The sequence below is a fragment of the Carya illinoinensis genome, chromosome 10 (genome assembly GCF_018687715.1).
Source record: "Carya illinoinensis cultivar Pawnee chromosome 10, C.illinoinensisPawnee_v1, whole genome shotgun sequence".
NCBI classification, from domain to species: domain Eukaryota; kingdom Viridiplantae; phylum Streptophyta; class Magnoliopsida; order Fagales; family Juglandaceae; genus Carya; species Carya illinoinensis.
The window spans coordinates 33,023,513-33,040,656 of NC_056761.1; the positions used below are offsets into that span (position 1 = coordinate 33,023,513).

General features: G+C 38.4%; 2 protein-coding genes and 1 long non-coding RNA gene across 3 annotated transcripts; 2 read left to right on the plus strand and 1 right to left on the minus strand.

The window, feature by feature from the left end:
- Window positions 1-7,706: 7,706 nt before the first annotated feature.
- On the minus strand, window positions 7,707-8,486 carry LOC122278658. The gene is made up of 2 exons (XM_043088843.1): window positions 8,102-8,486; window positions 7,707-8,005 (listed from the first exon to the last, which is right to left on the minus strand). Exons 1-2 carry the CDS (start codon window positions 8,484-8,486, stop codon window positions 7,707-7,709), a joined length of 684 nt encoding a protein of 227 aa, XP_042944777.1.
- A 290-nt stretch (window positions 8,487-8,776) lies between these two features.
- Window positions 8,777-10,259, plus strand: LOC122279683 (spermidine hydroxycinnamoyl transferase-like). Its single transcript, XM_043090459.1, has 2 exons — window positions 8,777-9,981; window positions 10,093-10,259. The coding sequence occupies exon 1, from the start codon at window positions 8,974-8,976 to the stop codon at window positions 9,973-9,975; it is 1,002 nt and encodes a 333-aa protein (XP_042946393.1). The 5' UTR covers window positions 8,777-8,973; the 3' UTR covers window positions 9,976-9,981; window positions 10,093-10,259.
- A 3,884-nt stretch (window positions 10,260-14,143) lies between these two features.
- Window positions 14,144-16,670, plus strand: LOC122278859. Its single transcript, XR_006229366.1, has 2 exons — window positions 14,144-15,452; window positions 15,566-16,670. It is a non-coding gene; the product is annotated as an uncharacterized LOC122278859 (long non-coding RNA).
- The last annotated feature ends 474 nt before the right edge of the window (window positions 16,671-17,144 follow it).

The following is a 17,144-nucleotide window of genomic DNA, read 5'->3' on the forward strand; positions in this document are numbered from 1 at the left end:
AAATGTGATTGGTGGGATTTAAGCAATCCTCAAACTGGAGTCCGTGATGATGAATATTTTTTGAATATTAATACATCAAGAAAATGGTACGAGGATGATCCATTTATTTTAGCTTCTCAAGCATCTCAAGTATTCTACTTAGATGACCCGAAGTTAGGAAATCAATGGCGAGTAGTACAAAAATATTCTCCAAGAAATATATATGATGTTATCCCTCTGGTAGAAGGGCGAGATGAAGAAGAAGATGATGCCTCTACTCAAGAAGCATACCAAGAGAGTCGGCCCATCTTTAATTTGTTTGTGGATTTGAGCCAGTATGAGATGATTCTATTGAATAGAGAAGATATTGAGGCTGAAATTGTTGATGCGACACTTGATTAAAATGTTGATTCATCTGAAGTATCTATAGATGATGAGACTGAATTGTCAAATGATACTGATACAGATAGTGATTGACGAATTATGTTTTCACATTACGTGATGATGAGCACTATTTTACTTAATGAATATTGTATCAGTTTTTTGAAATTATGCCTCCGAAGAGAAAGGAAGTTTGCAACCCATCTCCACCTGTTCCTAGCTCTCCTTCATACTCACCATTAGAGATTGACTCTACAGAACAAGGTAAAATTCTAATAATCATAAAAGTTATTAATTAAGATTATAATAGAAAATTGATTATAATGTTATATATCATGATAACTTCACAGTACAATCTCGTCAAGGTCGAGGCACTACAAACGGCGTGACGTTAGAAAAATATCGTAAAGTGGGTAAAATCATGGTTAACATTGTTGACGAACATATCGGAGGTGAAGGACAACCAGCAGCTTGGTTTGCATCGCATGTGGGTGCTTTTACACTAACTTATGTACCTTTGACAACAAGTTCATGGAAGAAAGTCCCCCAAAATTTTAAAGAGCTTATCAAGAAGCGTTGTTTGGTAATATTAAAAACAGATAGTGAGTTGGTAAATTTTTTTATTTTACTTAAAGTTAGAATATTATAAATGATAATATGTTTGTCTAAATTATTTTTTACAGGATGATTTCGAATTAAATTTTGGTCGGAGAGAGGAGCGTAAGACTGTGGAAGAACTTATGAGTAATGCATTTCGCAAATATAAGGCGAGGTGTCATGAGCACTATAATAAGTTCGAGAATATGGAAGATGCACGCCAACATCCTTTTCAAGATGTCAAACCTTCTGATTGGGAAAAACTTTGTGACATATTTGAGGATCCATCATATAAGGTATAATTATATTAATTATTTTAGTCATCCTATTTTTAATTTCGCTTTCTAATATTTTTAATTTCTATGTAGGAGCGAAGTTCTATAAACGAAACAAATAGATCGGAACTGAAGATTACTCATCATGCAAGCTTAAGATCTTTCCATCGCCTCTCTAAGAAATTGGTATTGCTATTTTTTTTATTTGTATATAGTTAACTGAATATATGAATCCTAATGACTTTATATCTTAACAAATCTTTATTATAGTAAGATTCATATGCCAATTATGATCTGACAAAATTATATGCTGCATCACATACTAATCGTAATGGAGAGTGGAGTCATCCTGATGCCCGTGAGAATTATGTAAGTATTATAAATTGTTCTAAATAAATATATTAGAATATTTATAATGATATTAACTATTTATCTTATGTGTAGGATAAAATGGTTGTCATACGTGCTGAATCTGCCTCAGATCAAAACTCCTCAACAAATGAAGTTGAGATTTTCACACAAGTTCTGGGTCAACGTTCAAGATATTTGAGGGGTTTGGGTCGCTGTGTCAAACCTTCCCCCTCTTCCTCTTCTTCTGGGTTTGCTTCTGCAGTCTCTATAGCGCAAGAGAATTCGAATTGCAGAATCGAAAAATTGGTTGCAAGGCAGCATGAGTTAGAGGCTCAATTGGCAAAACAATGAGAGATGGAGGCTCGCCTCAAACAACAAGAAGAACAACAAGAACAGTTCAAGAGAGAAATGCAACTCCAAATGCAACAGCTTATGCAACAGTATAGGCCTCCAAGCAACTGATTTTTTTTTACGTATAGATTATGACATTATCGAATTATGTATGAACAATGTCAGTCTCGTGGTTATTTATTAGTTCGCACTTATTATAAAACTTTCGTCAGTATTATATTGTTTCTAATGTATGTTTTTCAAATCTTATAAATATCAAATTGGTTTTTTATTATTACTGAATTTTAATAAAATAGTTTTCGTTCGAACGACCATGTAACGTTCGAACATTATTGATATAGCCGTTCGAACGAAACCAAATTGGTCAAAAAATGTTCGAACGCAATTAATTAGCATACCGTTTGAACATAACTCAACACCGTTCGATCCATTTACCGTTCGATCTCTTCTTTTAACGTTCGAACGTCAATCTATTTTGTACCGTTCAAACGTTAAAAAAAATTTGGGATCGTTTGAACATGTTTTCATAACCGTTCAACCGATGTAATTTCGTTCGAATGCACAATGTATTGCCATTCGAATGTTATTTAGGAACGAAATTGAACCATGACAAATATATTTTCTAGGACGAAATGGTGATTTTCGTCCCAAAATACCTTTTAGGACAGTGATGTTGGGACGACCTTGGAATTTGTTTTCATCCCAAAATAACGGATCTATTGTAGTGTTATTAGATTCAAAAGCCAACCCTTTAGCAAAGGTCCATATCAAACTACCCTTATTATTTCTAATTAATATGCCTGTGCCTATCTGACCAGGATTGCCCAAAGAACTCACATCCACGTTAAGTTTGACTAACCCTGTAATTAGTTTATTCCATTTCACAAGACAAGCTCTCAGTCTATCAACAACTTTTACCGGAATACGGAGACTTCGTAAAATTTTTTACGTCTCCCTCCTTGAACTTTTCACTAGCACGCAGTCTTAAACTAACCAAAGCAATGGTTGCCTTTATCGCCCAACTACATAGCCCAATTCTATTTTTACTTTTATCGCCCAATAGTTGGGCTATTGACATATTATGCATTGTTTATTAAATATTCTTTTTTTTTTAAAATAAAACTTATTTAATCAAGTGTAATAAAAGTACTTAAAATAACATTATAAGAGTACTTAAAATTTATTCAATTTAAAATTAGACTATTGAGTCCAAATTTTACATTGGACTTATAGATGGGAAATTACAATTAGCCATGGATAGTCTCTTGATTTAAAAAATAAAAAATAAATTTAAAAGTTAGTTGACAATTTCACAATCAAAATGTAATAAGAGTTATATAATAGGGTAGACAGTAGAAATTTTCATCTATACTATAGAATAGGAATACCTGGTGTGGGTGAGGTGTCGGTTTTTATTTTGAAAAATTTTATTTACAGTCTTCAAGTAAAAATTATATGTGCAAGCCCTTTCTTTAAAAAAAAAATAATAATTTTAAGAGATATTTTAATAATTTTAAAAATAAAATAATCTATTATAATCTCGGTCAGTAGCATTGCAATTTTACTTTTATCACATTCTTTGTTTGTTTCCACTTTCCACAAACTCGTTGGTAGATAATAAGAGATATCTGATTACCATGGCCCACATGAACGATAGCCAGCTGCTAGTTCTCATATCACCAATTTATTGCTACGCGTAGTATAAGATTGTAGAAAAACAAACACCGAACATTTTCATGAAATGATGGTGACCCTCAAGTCTACTTCCACCATCGTTCCGAGCAAGCCTACACCGGGAGGCATATTACAGTTATCTGAGACCGACCAAAGAATGCAATGGACTCATGCACCTCTCATCTTTATCTACAAAACCACCAGCGACAACAATGAAAAAATAACAACACTCGAGACTCTGAAAGACTCCCTGAGTCGTGCATTGGTTCCCTTGTAGAGAAGTAATTGGTTTGATGCTCACAACAGAAAATATCAACACACACTTTTTATTGATCTGTTTCTGTAGTCATTTATACAGAGGGATTTCAAAAGAACAATCTAAGAGATTTGTACAGCTAGGAAGATATTATAGTTATCGTATACAGATTTGAATTGAATTACAAAAATAAAACAAACTATAGCAACTAGAGATCATGAAACTCGGCTTGTTGGTTGCTGCGGATAACTTCCAGATTTGTTGCTGAGTTTGAATTCTATTGTTATCTTGTGGCACTTTCCTTAATACGTCCTCGCAAAATTGAGCTTCCATCGGCAAGACCAATTTTGGCTCTTAGAAATTCTGTGCGTTCCCTAGACAGCGGCTTAGTCAGTAGATCAGCCAATTGATCTTGAGTATGAACATGACTTACTTTAAGTGCACCTTTCTGGACTTGATCGCGCACAAAATGAAGATCAATTTGAATATGTTTCATTCTGGAATGTTGGACCGGTTTGAAGCTGAGATGAGTAGCTCCAAGATTGTCACATAGAAGAGAAGGTGGCATTTTTAAGGAAAACCCCAGTTCTTGAAGGAGGCTAAGTAACCACATTGTTTATGATGCACCATTGGCCATCGCACAATATTCTGCTTCCGTGGTGGATCGAGCAACAGCACGTTGTTTCTTTGAACTCCAGGAAATGGGATTGCAGCCCAGAAAAGTTATGTAAGCTGATGTGGAAGTGCGATCATCAATGTTGCCAGCCCAGTCTGCATCAGTGTAGGTTGTTAAACATGGTGCTGCAGTGGATTTGAGGTGAATACCATGAAAGATGGTTTTTTTGAGATAGCGAAGAAGTCTCTTAGTGGCAGTCCAATGAGTGACCGTTGGCTTGTGCATAAACTGAGAGAGCTTATTCACAGCAAAGGATATGTCGGGCCGAGTGAGGGAAAGGTATTGTAGGCTACCAATAACACGCCGATACTCCATGCTATTTATAGCAGTTGTACCATCTACCAGGTGAAGGGAATGAGTGGTTGACAACGGGGTGGAGACATCCTTTGCACCATCCATGTGTGTAGATTCCAAGATGTCACGAACATACTTCTGTTGAGAGAGAAAGACACCTGCAGTAGTTGGTATAACTTCCACCCCGAGGAAGTAATGAAGAGAACCCATATCTTTTAAGGAAAATTGATTACCAGGTTTGGTAACAATATGAGCGATAAACTTCTTGTCATTACCCGTAATGACCAAATCATCAACATAAACAAGGAAATAGCAGATACTGGAATCATTGCGATAAACAAAAAGAGAGGAATCAGCTTTAGAATTTTGGAACCCAAGTGCTAAAAAAGCAGTTTTTAATGCTGAATACCAGGCCCTTGGGGCTTGTTTGAACCATAAATTGCTTTCCTTAGCCGACACACATAATCAGGGTGAGACAAATCCTTGAAGCCAGGAGGTTGCATCATGTAAACAGTTTCAGTCAGACTTCCATGTAAAAAAGCATTATTTACGTCCATTTGTTTTAAGGACCACCCATTCATGACTGCAATACTCAGTACTGTCCTTATGGTGGCTGGTTTAACCACAGGACTAAAGGTTTCATTATAATCAACTCCAGCTTGCTGATTATAACCCTTGGCAACAAGCCGGGCTTTAAATTTGTCAACTGAACCATCTGCTTTCCTTTTAACTCTAAAAACCCACTTACAACCCACTGGATGACAGTTTATGGGAGGAGGAATTAAATCCCAAGTACCATGTCGCATGAGAGCAGTTAATTCACTAGACATGGCTTCACGCCATTCAGGATGAGACACAGCTTGAGTCACGCATGTTGGTTCTAAAGGTAAAGGAATGGAATGCTTGGACACAGTGTGAACTTGCTTGGGTTTAAAAATTTTGTTCATAGATCTAGTGATCATGGAATGGGTTCGGTGGGAAGTGGATTCGGCTTGTACAGGTGATGATGAACCAGGAATTAAACTAGATGCAAGTGGATGTGAAAGAGAATCATGTGAAACATTCATATGTAAATCGGCATCTGAGTTCAGATTTAATTCACAAGCATTATCATTCGACTCACAAGGAAACGAAGGAAAGATGGAGGGTGATGTACCTGGAGGTTCAGCTTGAATGGCAGCTGTAGATTCTGAGTTCAGTGGTGGCTCCAAGAGGCGATCGGGACATGCTGGATGTGCAGAATTTGAAGGAGCAGAGGATTGGGAATTAGGGCACGGGATTTGCTGAAGGAAATAATGAGGTGCAAGGGAGAGGAAATGTATTTCGGCAGATGGGTCAGTCGTGGGCAGACTTGTGACTTTGAGGTTGGGCCGGACGTGGGCCAGGCTTGTGACGTTGAGGCTGGGCCAGACGTGGAGGCTGAAAACGGGCTATGCAGTTCATGAAAAATCACATGCCGTGAGGTGTACAGCCTAGATGTTAATGGATCCATACATTTATAGGCATTTTGGGTTTGGGAATAGCCTAAAAAAATACAAGGAATTGATTTTGGCTGCAATTTATTAGTATTGTATGGCTTTGTGAGAGGGAAGCATAAACAACCAAATTTTCTCAATTTGAGATAATTTGGGCGTTGACCAAAAAGAACCTTAAATGGAGACTTGTTTTTGAGGAGGGCTGTTTGGAAGGCATGGGGCCAATAAGAAAGAGGTAAAGAGGCATCGTGAAACAATGTGAGACCCGTCTTGACAAGATGACGATGACGTCTTTCGGAAACACCATTTTGTTGAGGAGTATAGGGGACGGTGGTGTAGTGACTTATACCATGATCGGACAAATATTTTTTTAATTTTAAAAATTCACCACCATTGTCTGAGTACAAGCTTTTTGTAGAGCATTTGAATCTTGTTTCAACAAGTGATTTAAACTGCGGGAAAATTGTAGAAACAAGAGATTTTGTGGACATTGGGAAAAACCATATATATTTGGTGTAATGATCCACAAAAATAAGATAATAACGTTCACCATTCAAACCGATAACGTGCGCGGGACCCCAAACATCACTGTAAATAATTTCAAGGGGAGAATGACTTTGAAAACTCGTAGAGCCAAATGGTTGTTGATGTGCTTTATTGATTGAACAGGAAGTACGTGACAATGGTAATTTATTTTTGGTGAGAGGAAGGGAAAAAAAATTAACAAGATTTTGAACAACTTTAATCGATGGGTGTCCAAGACGCTTGTGCCACCCGTCGATTGAAGTCCGTTCATGCACATATGCAACCATTTTAGGAGGAGAAGAAGCCACCACTGAGTTGGGAAAAATGTAGACACCATTCTCACATGCACCTCTTAGTAGTATCGCCCCCGTGGTTCGTGCCTTCACAAGAAAATAGAAAGGGTGAAACTCAAGGAAAACATCATTTTGCTTGGTGAAATGATGAACAGAAATGAGATTTTTGTGAATATTTGGAACGCATAAAGTATCATGTAAATGAAAAAATTTTCTGGGTGTGGATAATGCTAAAGATCCAACATGCGTGACTGCCAAACCTGTACCATCACCAAGAAGGACTTCATCAGTGCCATCATACTCAGAGTGAATTGATAAATTTTTTATATCTCCCGTGATATTGTGAGAGGCTGCAGAGTCAATTAACCATTTATTTTCTTGATCACCTAAAGTTCCTGCACAATTAACAGTCATTTCAGAAGAATTTAATTGAGGGCAGGCTTTTGCCGTGTGGCCCATTTGATCACAATACTGGCATTTGGGCTGATAGCATCGCTGAGTGAACCGGCCCGGATTATTGGATCTACGTGTGTCACGAAATGGGCCATTGGAGCTAGAGGGCCGATATTGGCTTGGAGATCAGGAAGACCCAGTTCCTTTGAAAGGAACTTTCTGCTGCTGAGAGGCTGAAAAACCAGATCTGCGACTGGTGAAATTCGCAGTAGCCACAAGCTGCTGGGTTGAAGTCTCCATCCTGCGCAGGTAATTTTCGTGCCCAACGAGGAGATCATGAAGCTCCTCAAAGGCAAGAGATTTTTCTCGTGCCCGAATAGGGGCAGCAATGTCACGAAATTCAGGCCCTAAGCCGTGGAGAACATAGAGGGTAACATCATCATTGGAGATGGGGTGATCGATGAGTGCGATCTCATCGGCCAGGCCTTTAACGGCATGAAGATACTCCGGAATTGAATGATTGCCACGCTAGATCAAGGTGAGCTCCTCCTTGAGCTGCATAGCCCTGGTACGTGATTTACTGGCATACATGGTGAAGAGTTTTCTCCAAGCATCGTAGGAGGTTTTTGCTGTGGCAATAAGAGTGGTAATGGTTGGGGAAGTAGAGGCAAGAATAGCACTAAGAATTAATTTATCTTGCCGAACCCAGTGGTGTTTCGTGGCTATAGACGATGGGGTACCATCGGAGGAGGGGCAACGGAATGCACCAGTAACATAATCCATAAGATCATAGCCTATGAGGAGAGCCTCAAACTGAGCTCTCCATTGGGGAAAGGAGGAAGGTGTGAGCTTCTCATTTATTTGAGCTGTGATGTTAAAAACAACAAGGGGAATTTTGGAGATAGGCTGAGTTGGGGAAGACATTAGGATCGAATGCTCGTTTGAGATGGGGTCATCTGATACCATGTAGAGAAGTAATTGGTTTGATGCTCACAATAGAAAATATCAACACACACTTTTTATTGATCTGTTTCTGTAGTCATTTATACAGAGGGATTTCAAAAGAACAATCTAAGAGATTTGTACAGCAAGGAAGATATTATAGTTATCGTATACAGATTTGAATTACAAAATAAAACAAACTATAGCAACTAGAGATCATGAAACTCGGCTTGTTGGTTGCTGCGGATAACTTCCAGATTTGTTGCTGAGTTTGAATTCTATTGTTATCTTGTGGCACTTTCCTTAATATCCCTATTACCCACTAGCGGGTCGATTACGCTGGATCCATGGCGGCTGACTGGAACTCCATTGTAATGCCAAGGGAGCGCAGCTATTGGAAGCTTATTCAGAAGTAAAACTTGATGAACTTGGGGACTTTGCACCAACAAAGGCAGTCGAAGATTTGGTCCCTAAGGTTGATTATGGTAGTCCTATTGAGGATTGGTCTTTGATGCTGGTGCAAGTCACAAGGTTTAGTTGTGGCGGTCTCTGTGTTGGAACAGCCATGTCCCACACAGTAGTTGATGGATGGTCCGTAGCTAAATTCTTCAACGCATGGACCAAGTTGGCTCGAGGAGATGAATTGGAGGCGAATGAGATGCCTTTTCATGATCGCACCATATTACTATCACCCGAACCACTTCTGCCTCCACGCTTTGAGCATATAGAGTTCACAAAACCACCACTCCTATTAGGACACACGGATGCCAAAGAGCAGCAGATGAAAGAAACTTGTGCCACCATATTGAAAGTCGCCAAAGAGCAAGTCGAGGGACTAAGGAAGAAAGCCAACGAGATCCCACATCAAGACATGGAAATGGTGGTGACACAACCTTATTCTCGATACGAAGCAGTCGCTAGCCACTTATGGAGGTGTATATGCAAGGCACGAGCGAGTGATAACTCTCAGCCAACAAGAGTTTCCGTAGCGGTTGACATTCGTAGCCGCTTGAACCCGTCTCTCCCCGCAGGATACTTTGGTAACGCAACTCTTCTCACAGTGACATCAAAATGGGTCCACGGCGACCTATTGTCCAAGCCACTTAGTTATGCTGCTGGAAAACTAAGGGAAGCCATCGAGCGTATGACAAATGAGTATGTAAGGTCTGCTCTTGATTTTATAGCTGGCCAGGATGATGTGAGTACTTTGAGGGGTGGCTTCCATATTCGTGCATACACAAAAACACCTAATTTCTTAGGAAATCCCAACGTTTCAATTGGAAGTTGGATTAATTTTCCATTCTATGGTATGGATTATGGGTGGGGAAAGCCAATATACATCGGTCCAGGATTATTAAATGACGATGGCAAGTCGTTCATCATGTCAAGTCCAACTGCTGATGGATCTCTCCTCATAGCACTCCGTTTGCAAACAGAATACATGGATTCTTTTAAGAAGATCTTTTATGAGAGCATTGACATTGACTTCATCAAAGCCATCTCTAAAATTTAGTGAAAAGTAACTTATTATTCAGTAACTTATTATCACTCTTTTTATATTACTACATATTTGTTGCTAGGGTTGGTACTAGAATTTGATATTATTTGATTGAAATCGTGTTATTTGTAGGATAAATGCGGGAAGAGGTGGTCGGGCTATATATGCATTGTCACCAAGCGAAGTTGCTGTTGGCTGTACAATATGTTGATTTTATCCAGTTCCTTGTTTGTTTCCATGAGGTTGTTAGTTGAGAATAAAAGAGATCTAAGTGATTGGATATCAACTACTTTTGCATATATCATGGTTGTGATCTTCAGCTTATCTTTTAGGACTTGAGCAAAGTAGTTGATTTCCTTAACTCTTGTAAGATTTGCCATTTGTTGGATGCGAGGAAAAAGTACCTATTTATCCCAAACACGAAACTGTTTATACATTGGATCGAGGAATTCCATCCAAACAAACCAAATTGATCAGATCTTAATCAGGTGAAACAGGAAAGTTTTTTTTTTTTTTTTTGATAACGTTTCAAAAGAAATCAACTTGAATACACAACACTTTCAATGTATCCTAACTATCTTGGAGGGATAGATGATTGCAAAACTTGAACATGATCCATCGGAATCAACTACTGGCGATCACCAAGATTGGTCACTGAAAAGTTGCAAACAATTTTTCGGCCACTGATCAAAAGTACGTTGTTGCCACAAACGTGTGGTCGTAAAAATACTAGACCGATTTCAAGAACAGTATGGCTCACTATCGTTCTGAGATGAGTTGCCCACTTTTTGTGACGATTAGCTATGGTCACAATATAAATTTTTAATTTTCCTAGTCCAAGACTCATCGAAAATTATAATATAATAGATTACGGCTAAGATATAAACTATTTGCATCCATAGTCGCTGCAAAATGTACTATAAATTGGGAGTAAATAGATGATGATCAATTGTGTAGATCATCCCTTTTGCAAAGGGATTTACTATATATCAGGCACTATTCATTTTTATGCCACACACTTATAACTTTTTATAGGATATAGAGATGCTTTTCATAAGATATATAGATATTTTTTATAGGGTGTGTAGTGCGGAGCGATAAATAGTAGCTGCTCTCAATATTTTCTCTTTCGCAAAACCCCTACTTCTCAACCATTTTGAACTTACGGAGATTGGTAGGTCTATCGATGGAACGGATCGATCACCTCAAAATACTTTTTATTCTTAAGCATTAAGAAAAATATTTCTTAACAGTTAAAAAATAAAAATAAAAAAATAATTTAATACATTTCTTAACAGTTCAAGGAAAAAAAAAAAAAAAAAAAAAAAAAAAAGCACCTATCATTACAAATGCTTCGGTTGACCGATACCTAGCATTTTTATTTTATGATTCTCAACCTTTAAAGTCCTAAATAGGCCCAGCATATTTTTGCACCTTTTATTTCTCAATAAGTACCTCACGACATTGTTCCTTCTATTTTTATTTTTATTTATTTTTAATCTTGGATAGTATGCATGATAAGGCCTAGTTTGGAAACACAATTAAGCATTCTTTATATTTTCAGATGGAACATGCTAAGTTGCCCCCCAAGTTGCCTCATCAAGTTGCCCTTAGTTCATTTTAATGGTATTTTTAAATGTTAAAAAAAGTTATCGCTAATGAATTTATGTGTGTTTCTTTTAACATTTGAAAAAAAAAAATTAGGGCATTACCATTCTTAATATTTCATTCTTAAATATCACTTAAATATAAAATATTTTAATTTTAAATATTTAATTTTTTTTATCTAATCTTTACTTAAGAACTTTCATGAACACTCTCAAATAAAATATAAATAAAATATAACTTTTTAAATTTTAAAATAAAAATTATATTTAAATAAGTTTTTACTTTTATAATATTTTTATTTAACAGTTTTTTTTTAAAAAAATTTAATAAAATATCTTCATTTAAATTATTTTATTATTACATACAAATTATTTTATTATTATCTCTGGATATTATGAAGTTTTTTAAGCGTTCATGTTGGTTTTTTTTTAGTAAATAATATTTATTAGTAACGTTTTTGTTTAAGAGGTTATTACCGTTACTTAATTTCCTTAATTTAGTCTTTATTTCTCTTCTCTCGGTTGCATGTACGTATATAGAAAAGGTGATTTATAGCTGTTTGCCATCTTTTAGTATTTAGCCGTTGATGTGTGAAAGCTCATTAAAATATTCATTGGTGGTGGCTGATTTATTCTTTCAGTTTAGAGTTTTAAATGTTGGCTTTTTATTTCTTTCAATTGTCCTTCCGTTGAAAAACATTATTATTTTTTATCTTTTCATTCAATAGCCCAGCTGAACTTTTCTAAAATGAACAACCGTCAGTTAACCTTTTCTTTTATGGCTCTTTACTACACTATACGTTACCAAATGCAATAAATTAAGTTTTTGTTTAAATTTTGATGAACGTGAGCGTTCGTCGGTGATATGTGTTCATCCTAGTGTGGTGTGTCTTTCTTTCATGTAGTGGAAGTACGTAGATATTATTTTTTTAGAGTATTTTTCAGATAAAAGAGAGGTGTTCTTTGAGTAGAGCTTTGAGCTCAACCACTTGTGCAGAGTTGGTTCGGGCTATACGACGATCAGTTGGGCTGTTGTATCCTGGAGGAGTCAAGTCAAGAGAAGTTCTGCTGCACCGGTTAATCTGAGACTTTGTACACCGCAGAGGGCTTGAATCTCCTTAAAGAAAGCGAGATTTCCGTGCCTCAGTCCAAACTGGCTTCGTTTATATTTTAATTTTATTATAATTTTTATTACATTATTGTGTAATTTCCCAACAGTTCAAAAAGCTCAAAGTCGTCCACTCTCTTGGATATATATTCCGTACGCGTAGTAAAGCTCTGGATAGTGAATATCTCTGAAAGGATTCCGGTGCAAGTACTCTGTAGCTGTCATGCTGCCATTTTTTTTGAAAAATGATATTTAAAATTAAAAATTGTGTAAATATCATATAATATTTCTATAAAATATAAATAAATATGAAATTTATAAAAAAATTAATATTTTAAAGATAAAATTAAGTTTTTTAAACAAATTAAACCACATTTATACATACTATTATTTTGTTTTTTTTTTTAAATCTAATATTTCTTTTTCTCATCAAAATTATTTAACCAACTGTCGTGGCCGGTGCTAGGTGGAGGGTTGCATGATGGAATAAAGGAATTCAATAATTATCTTCTTTGTGGACGACTGATGAAAGGGGCCCTGGTGACTCATCTTGATGCGTTCTACTTTGTCGGTTGTGCCACACAGTTTTCTCAATTATTGCAGAGGATGGCATATGAAAAACTTTCTGAGGTACGTGATACAATGTTTTTAATTATTCAAAACATTTATATTGTTAATGACTTGTTTTGTAGAACTTCAATAATTATTTTCTTTGTCGACGTCTGATGAAAGGGGCCCTCGTGACTCATCTTGATGCGTTTTATTTTGTCGACTGTGCCACGCGGTTTTCTCAATTATTGCAGAGGACGCTATAGGTACGTGATACAATATTTTTAATTATTCAATATGTTTACATTCTTAATTACTTGTTTTGTACACCTTGACGGAGTTCTAGCAACTTACATTATAGAGAAAATGAGACATTAGGTTTGGTTGGGAAGACTTCTAATGTCAAAATAGTATCATTTCCTTATAATGAGAGAGAAGAGTATGTATTCTTATCTAGTATTTGACTTTTATACTATGTATCGGGAGAGCATTCCATACTATGTTAAGGGTCAATATCCTGTACACAATTGCCAGGCTTGATAGGTGGCATCTTGACGACATGTAAATGGGATGGTAACTTTCCAGCCAGTTCGGTTTGGGAGAAGTATTGTATTCGTGATCTCTGTCTTCTTGTTGGGTACGATCTTTAATTGCGACATGTCGGAGTGAGGTGTCAGTGTCTGCAGGTCTTGTCTATCCCCCTTCATAGATTTCTCGCGCTGGGATACAGATACCTTCATTCTTCTTATGTAACACGCGGGCCGCAACTAGGGCCGAGATGGGCCTTAGTTTCCCGACTGGGCTCAACTCAAGGAGAGGATTAAAATATCCCCACCTGTTAACCTGCCAATTCTTATCATATGTGCACAATTGTTTCAGCAGTTCATAACATATGACTGATGTGTCTTCATTTATGTTCGCCCATACATCTTTTCACGCTCAGATTGCATGCAACGACTAGCTTGTAATGTTTCATCGTGTAGCACAAAACAAGGGATTCATTCCCAGTCAAATATCTCCTAGCGGCACGTGTCGCTCTATCTGGGGAAGTAAATTCAGTACGGACGTCTATTTATACTCGGACTATGTCCCCTTGTTCACATCCTTTCTTTCTCTACTGAGCTTTGCAAATTTCTTGCGTGTCGTTCCCCATCTCGCCCTCTATCCCTCTCTCTTCTACTCGAAACCCACCATTTCTGCCCTTCACATGGCTCCAAAGAATACTTCTAGTGCCGCTTCCTAGAGTTTGCGTTCTTCATGCTTGTTAAAATCTTTCAAGACCCCTGGGTGTTTAGATACCCTAGAGGTCCACAGCAAATCTCAATACTTCAAATGGTATGATTGGAGGTCGGATGTGACTTTTGGAATTTGAGGTCGTTGACATCGTCTTATGAAGTGCCGAACTCAATCTTGCTTGAGGTTCTAGCGGCTCATTAGGGGGCCGTACATTAGAAGGGTTACGCCACAAGATTGGCGCTATTTTCCTAGATGTTCTAGAATGGGCTACAGATTCCCTTCTGTTGGTCAGTTTGTGACATGCTAGACTATCTCTATCTAGCTCCCTCACAACCCCACCCTAACGCGTGAAGGATTCTTGTTTGTTGTTATGTTGTTTGGTGTAAGGGTTTTGGAAGATACCAAGAGGGATTACCCTGACCTTACGGCAAGGGAGTTCCTCCTCACCCACCTGCTACTGAGGCTCAAAGGTAACTTGTGCAACTTCCAGTCCCGTCGAGGACAAATGGTCGCCCACCTAGAGCCTCAATTCTCCTGCAATAAAGACTGAACTAAACAGTTTTTCTTCGTGTCCAGCAAGGGATGGGAGTTCCTCACTCCAAAAGTTGGTCAATAGTAGTTTCCAGTCTACACCGTTTGGGGGGTTGTTTCGGAGGATAGAGAGGTCCAGCAGGCCCCTTTAAGATGAGGCTCAGTTGGTTACCGTATATTCTTGGATGAATTCACACTCGAAGGAGATCCATATAGACCTTTACTGTCTGAAGGTAGTGTACGCTAGTATCTGGCCCCCTCAGCTTGCACTTGCTTTGAGGGTCTACGTATTCCAATGCAGTCCCCTATGCTTGAAGATCATAAGACCCTAGTCCACCGTTGGAAGGGAAGGAGAAGAAACCTCGGGTTGAGAAATCTAGCAGACTTGCCCTAGATACCTCCCCTAGGTTAGTCCTTGCAAGGAGGGCTGCCCGCTCTAGGCCTATCACGAGGGCCATTAGGTACTTCTTCTTCTACTGCTACTTGGTTAGGTCGTCTTCTACTTTAGTGGGATCTTTTTGCCTTCTACCCCGCCTTCTGCTTCTCAGACAACACCTTCTCCTTGGAAACACAGGGTGGTCTTCTTCTGGTGTAGTGAGACACCCCATGGGGGGCAACGTGCTTCTGGTTTGACGGGAGCTCCTTAGCCTAGTCTCCCCTCTCTAGTGTCCTCTTTGGTTCCATCTCCTACTTTTCCTAACAATGTGGAGAAGATCAAGATCCTCCATCGTGGTGAGGAAGAGGTGGAGATGACTTTCTTCTTCACTTTCTTGGACTTGCCACTGAGGGACTCCCACATCTTCACTCCTCTAGCTGAAGTGGACTTAGAGGTGATCCCTTTTCTTGAAACCGACCAACAAATTGGCATGGATATGTGGCTTCCAAATGTTGGAGCACTGTCTCCACCAAGTGGCAGTAGGGGCGACCACACTTTTGACATAGGTGGATCCAAGTCACCCTTTGGTTCCCGACATCAGTGAGGACAAGATCTCCCTTCATTAATTTGATGAGCCCTGGGGACATTTTGGTTGGAGGTGCTTTTGGAGGCAGTCCTTCTCTCCATGGTTAGGACTTTGGGCGATCACCAGTCCAACACCAAGTAGCCATTGGGAGACTTTGCGCTAGAAGCATGAGCTGGAGCGACCCTTGCCAACAGAGCCAAAGGCCAAGGAGGTTGCTCCTGAAGGGGGTGAGGTACCTTTGGCCTCGACACAACCACCTCCACGATCAACTCCAACCCACAGTAAGAAACCAGAATCCACCGAACCAACCCACCACATAACCACCTCCACAATCAACTCCATACCATGAACCTCCTCCACACTGCCACCATGCTACACTATGAAGCTCTCTTCGCCAAAACAGAGCACTGTCATAGGTCCTCTCCTCCACGCCAAAACTCCTCCCTACCACACAGCCACCTCCACACCGTGAGCCTCCTCCACTTTGCCACCATCCTGCATCGTGAAGCCCCTGTTTCTCTCTTTGCTAAAACAGAGGATTGTATAGGTCCTCTTGTAACAGCCCGCTAGAAATTTAATTGTGAAATTTCTATTAGCTTTAGGAACTTCGTGAAGACCCCTATAAGTTTGCACGAATCAATTAATCGTATAGGTTTTAGTCTAACTACATAGTCAGTGTTATTATTTACTATGGTATCTGAAATGTGTTTTTGATTATTGGAGATAGTTAGAAGTGTCAAAATGTCTTATGGTTTGTGCCATTAGAGTCGGAGGGTTATTTAAGATCTTATGGCTCAATAACACTTTTTCATATTTTCGGACGAAACGTCTGCTCAAAACTGTAGATATTATTGGATAAAAATATCTTGAACTAATTTTTGTAGATATTATTGGATAAAAATATTTTAAACTAATTTTGTGGATATTATTGGATAAAAATATTTTAAGCTAATTTCGTGGATATTATTGGGTAAGAGAGTCCTACACTTAACTCTCACTTTGGGTAAGAGAGTCTCACACTTAACTCTCACTTCGGGTAAGAGAGTCCTACACTTAACTCTCACTCCAGCCTCATCTCTTCCATATCTCATCCATAAGTATCTCCAGCCACCCCTTTCCACGAAATTATCTTCATTTACACTTTCTATTAAAAGAAAAACAGTTTCTGTTTTGAGAAAGTTTAACTCTTTG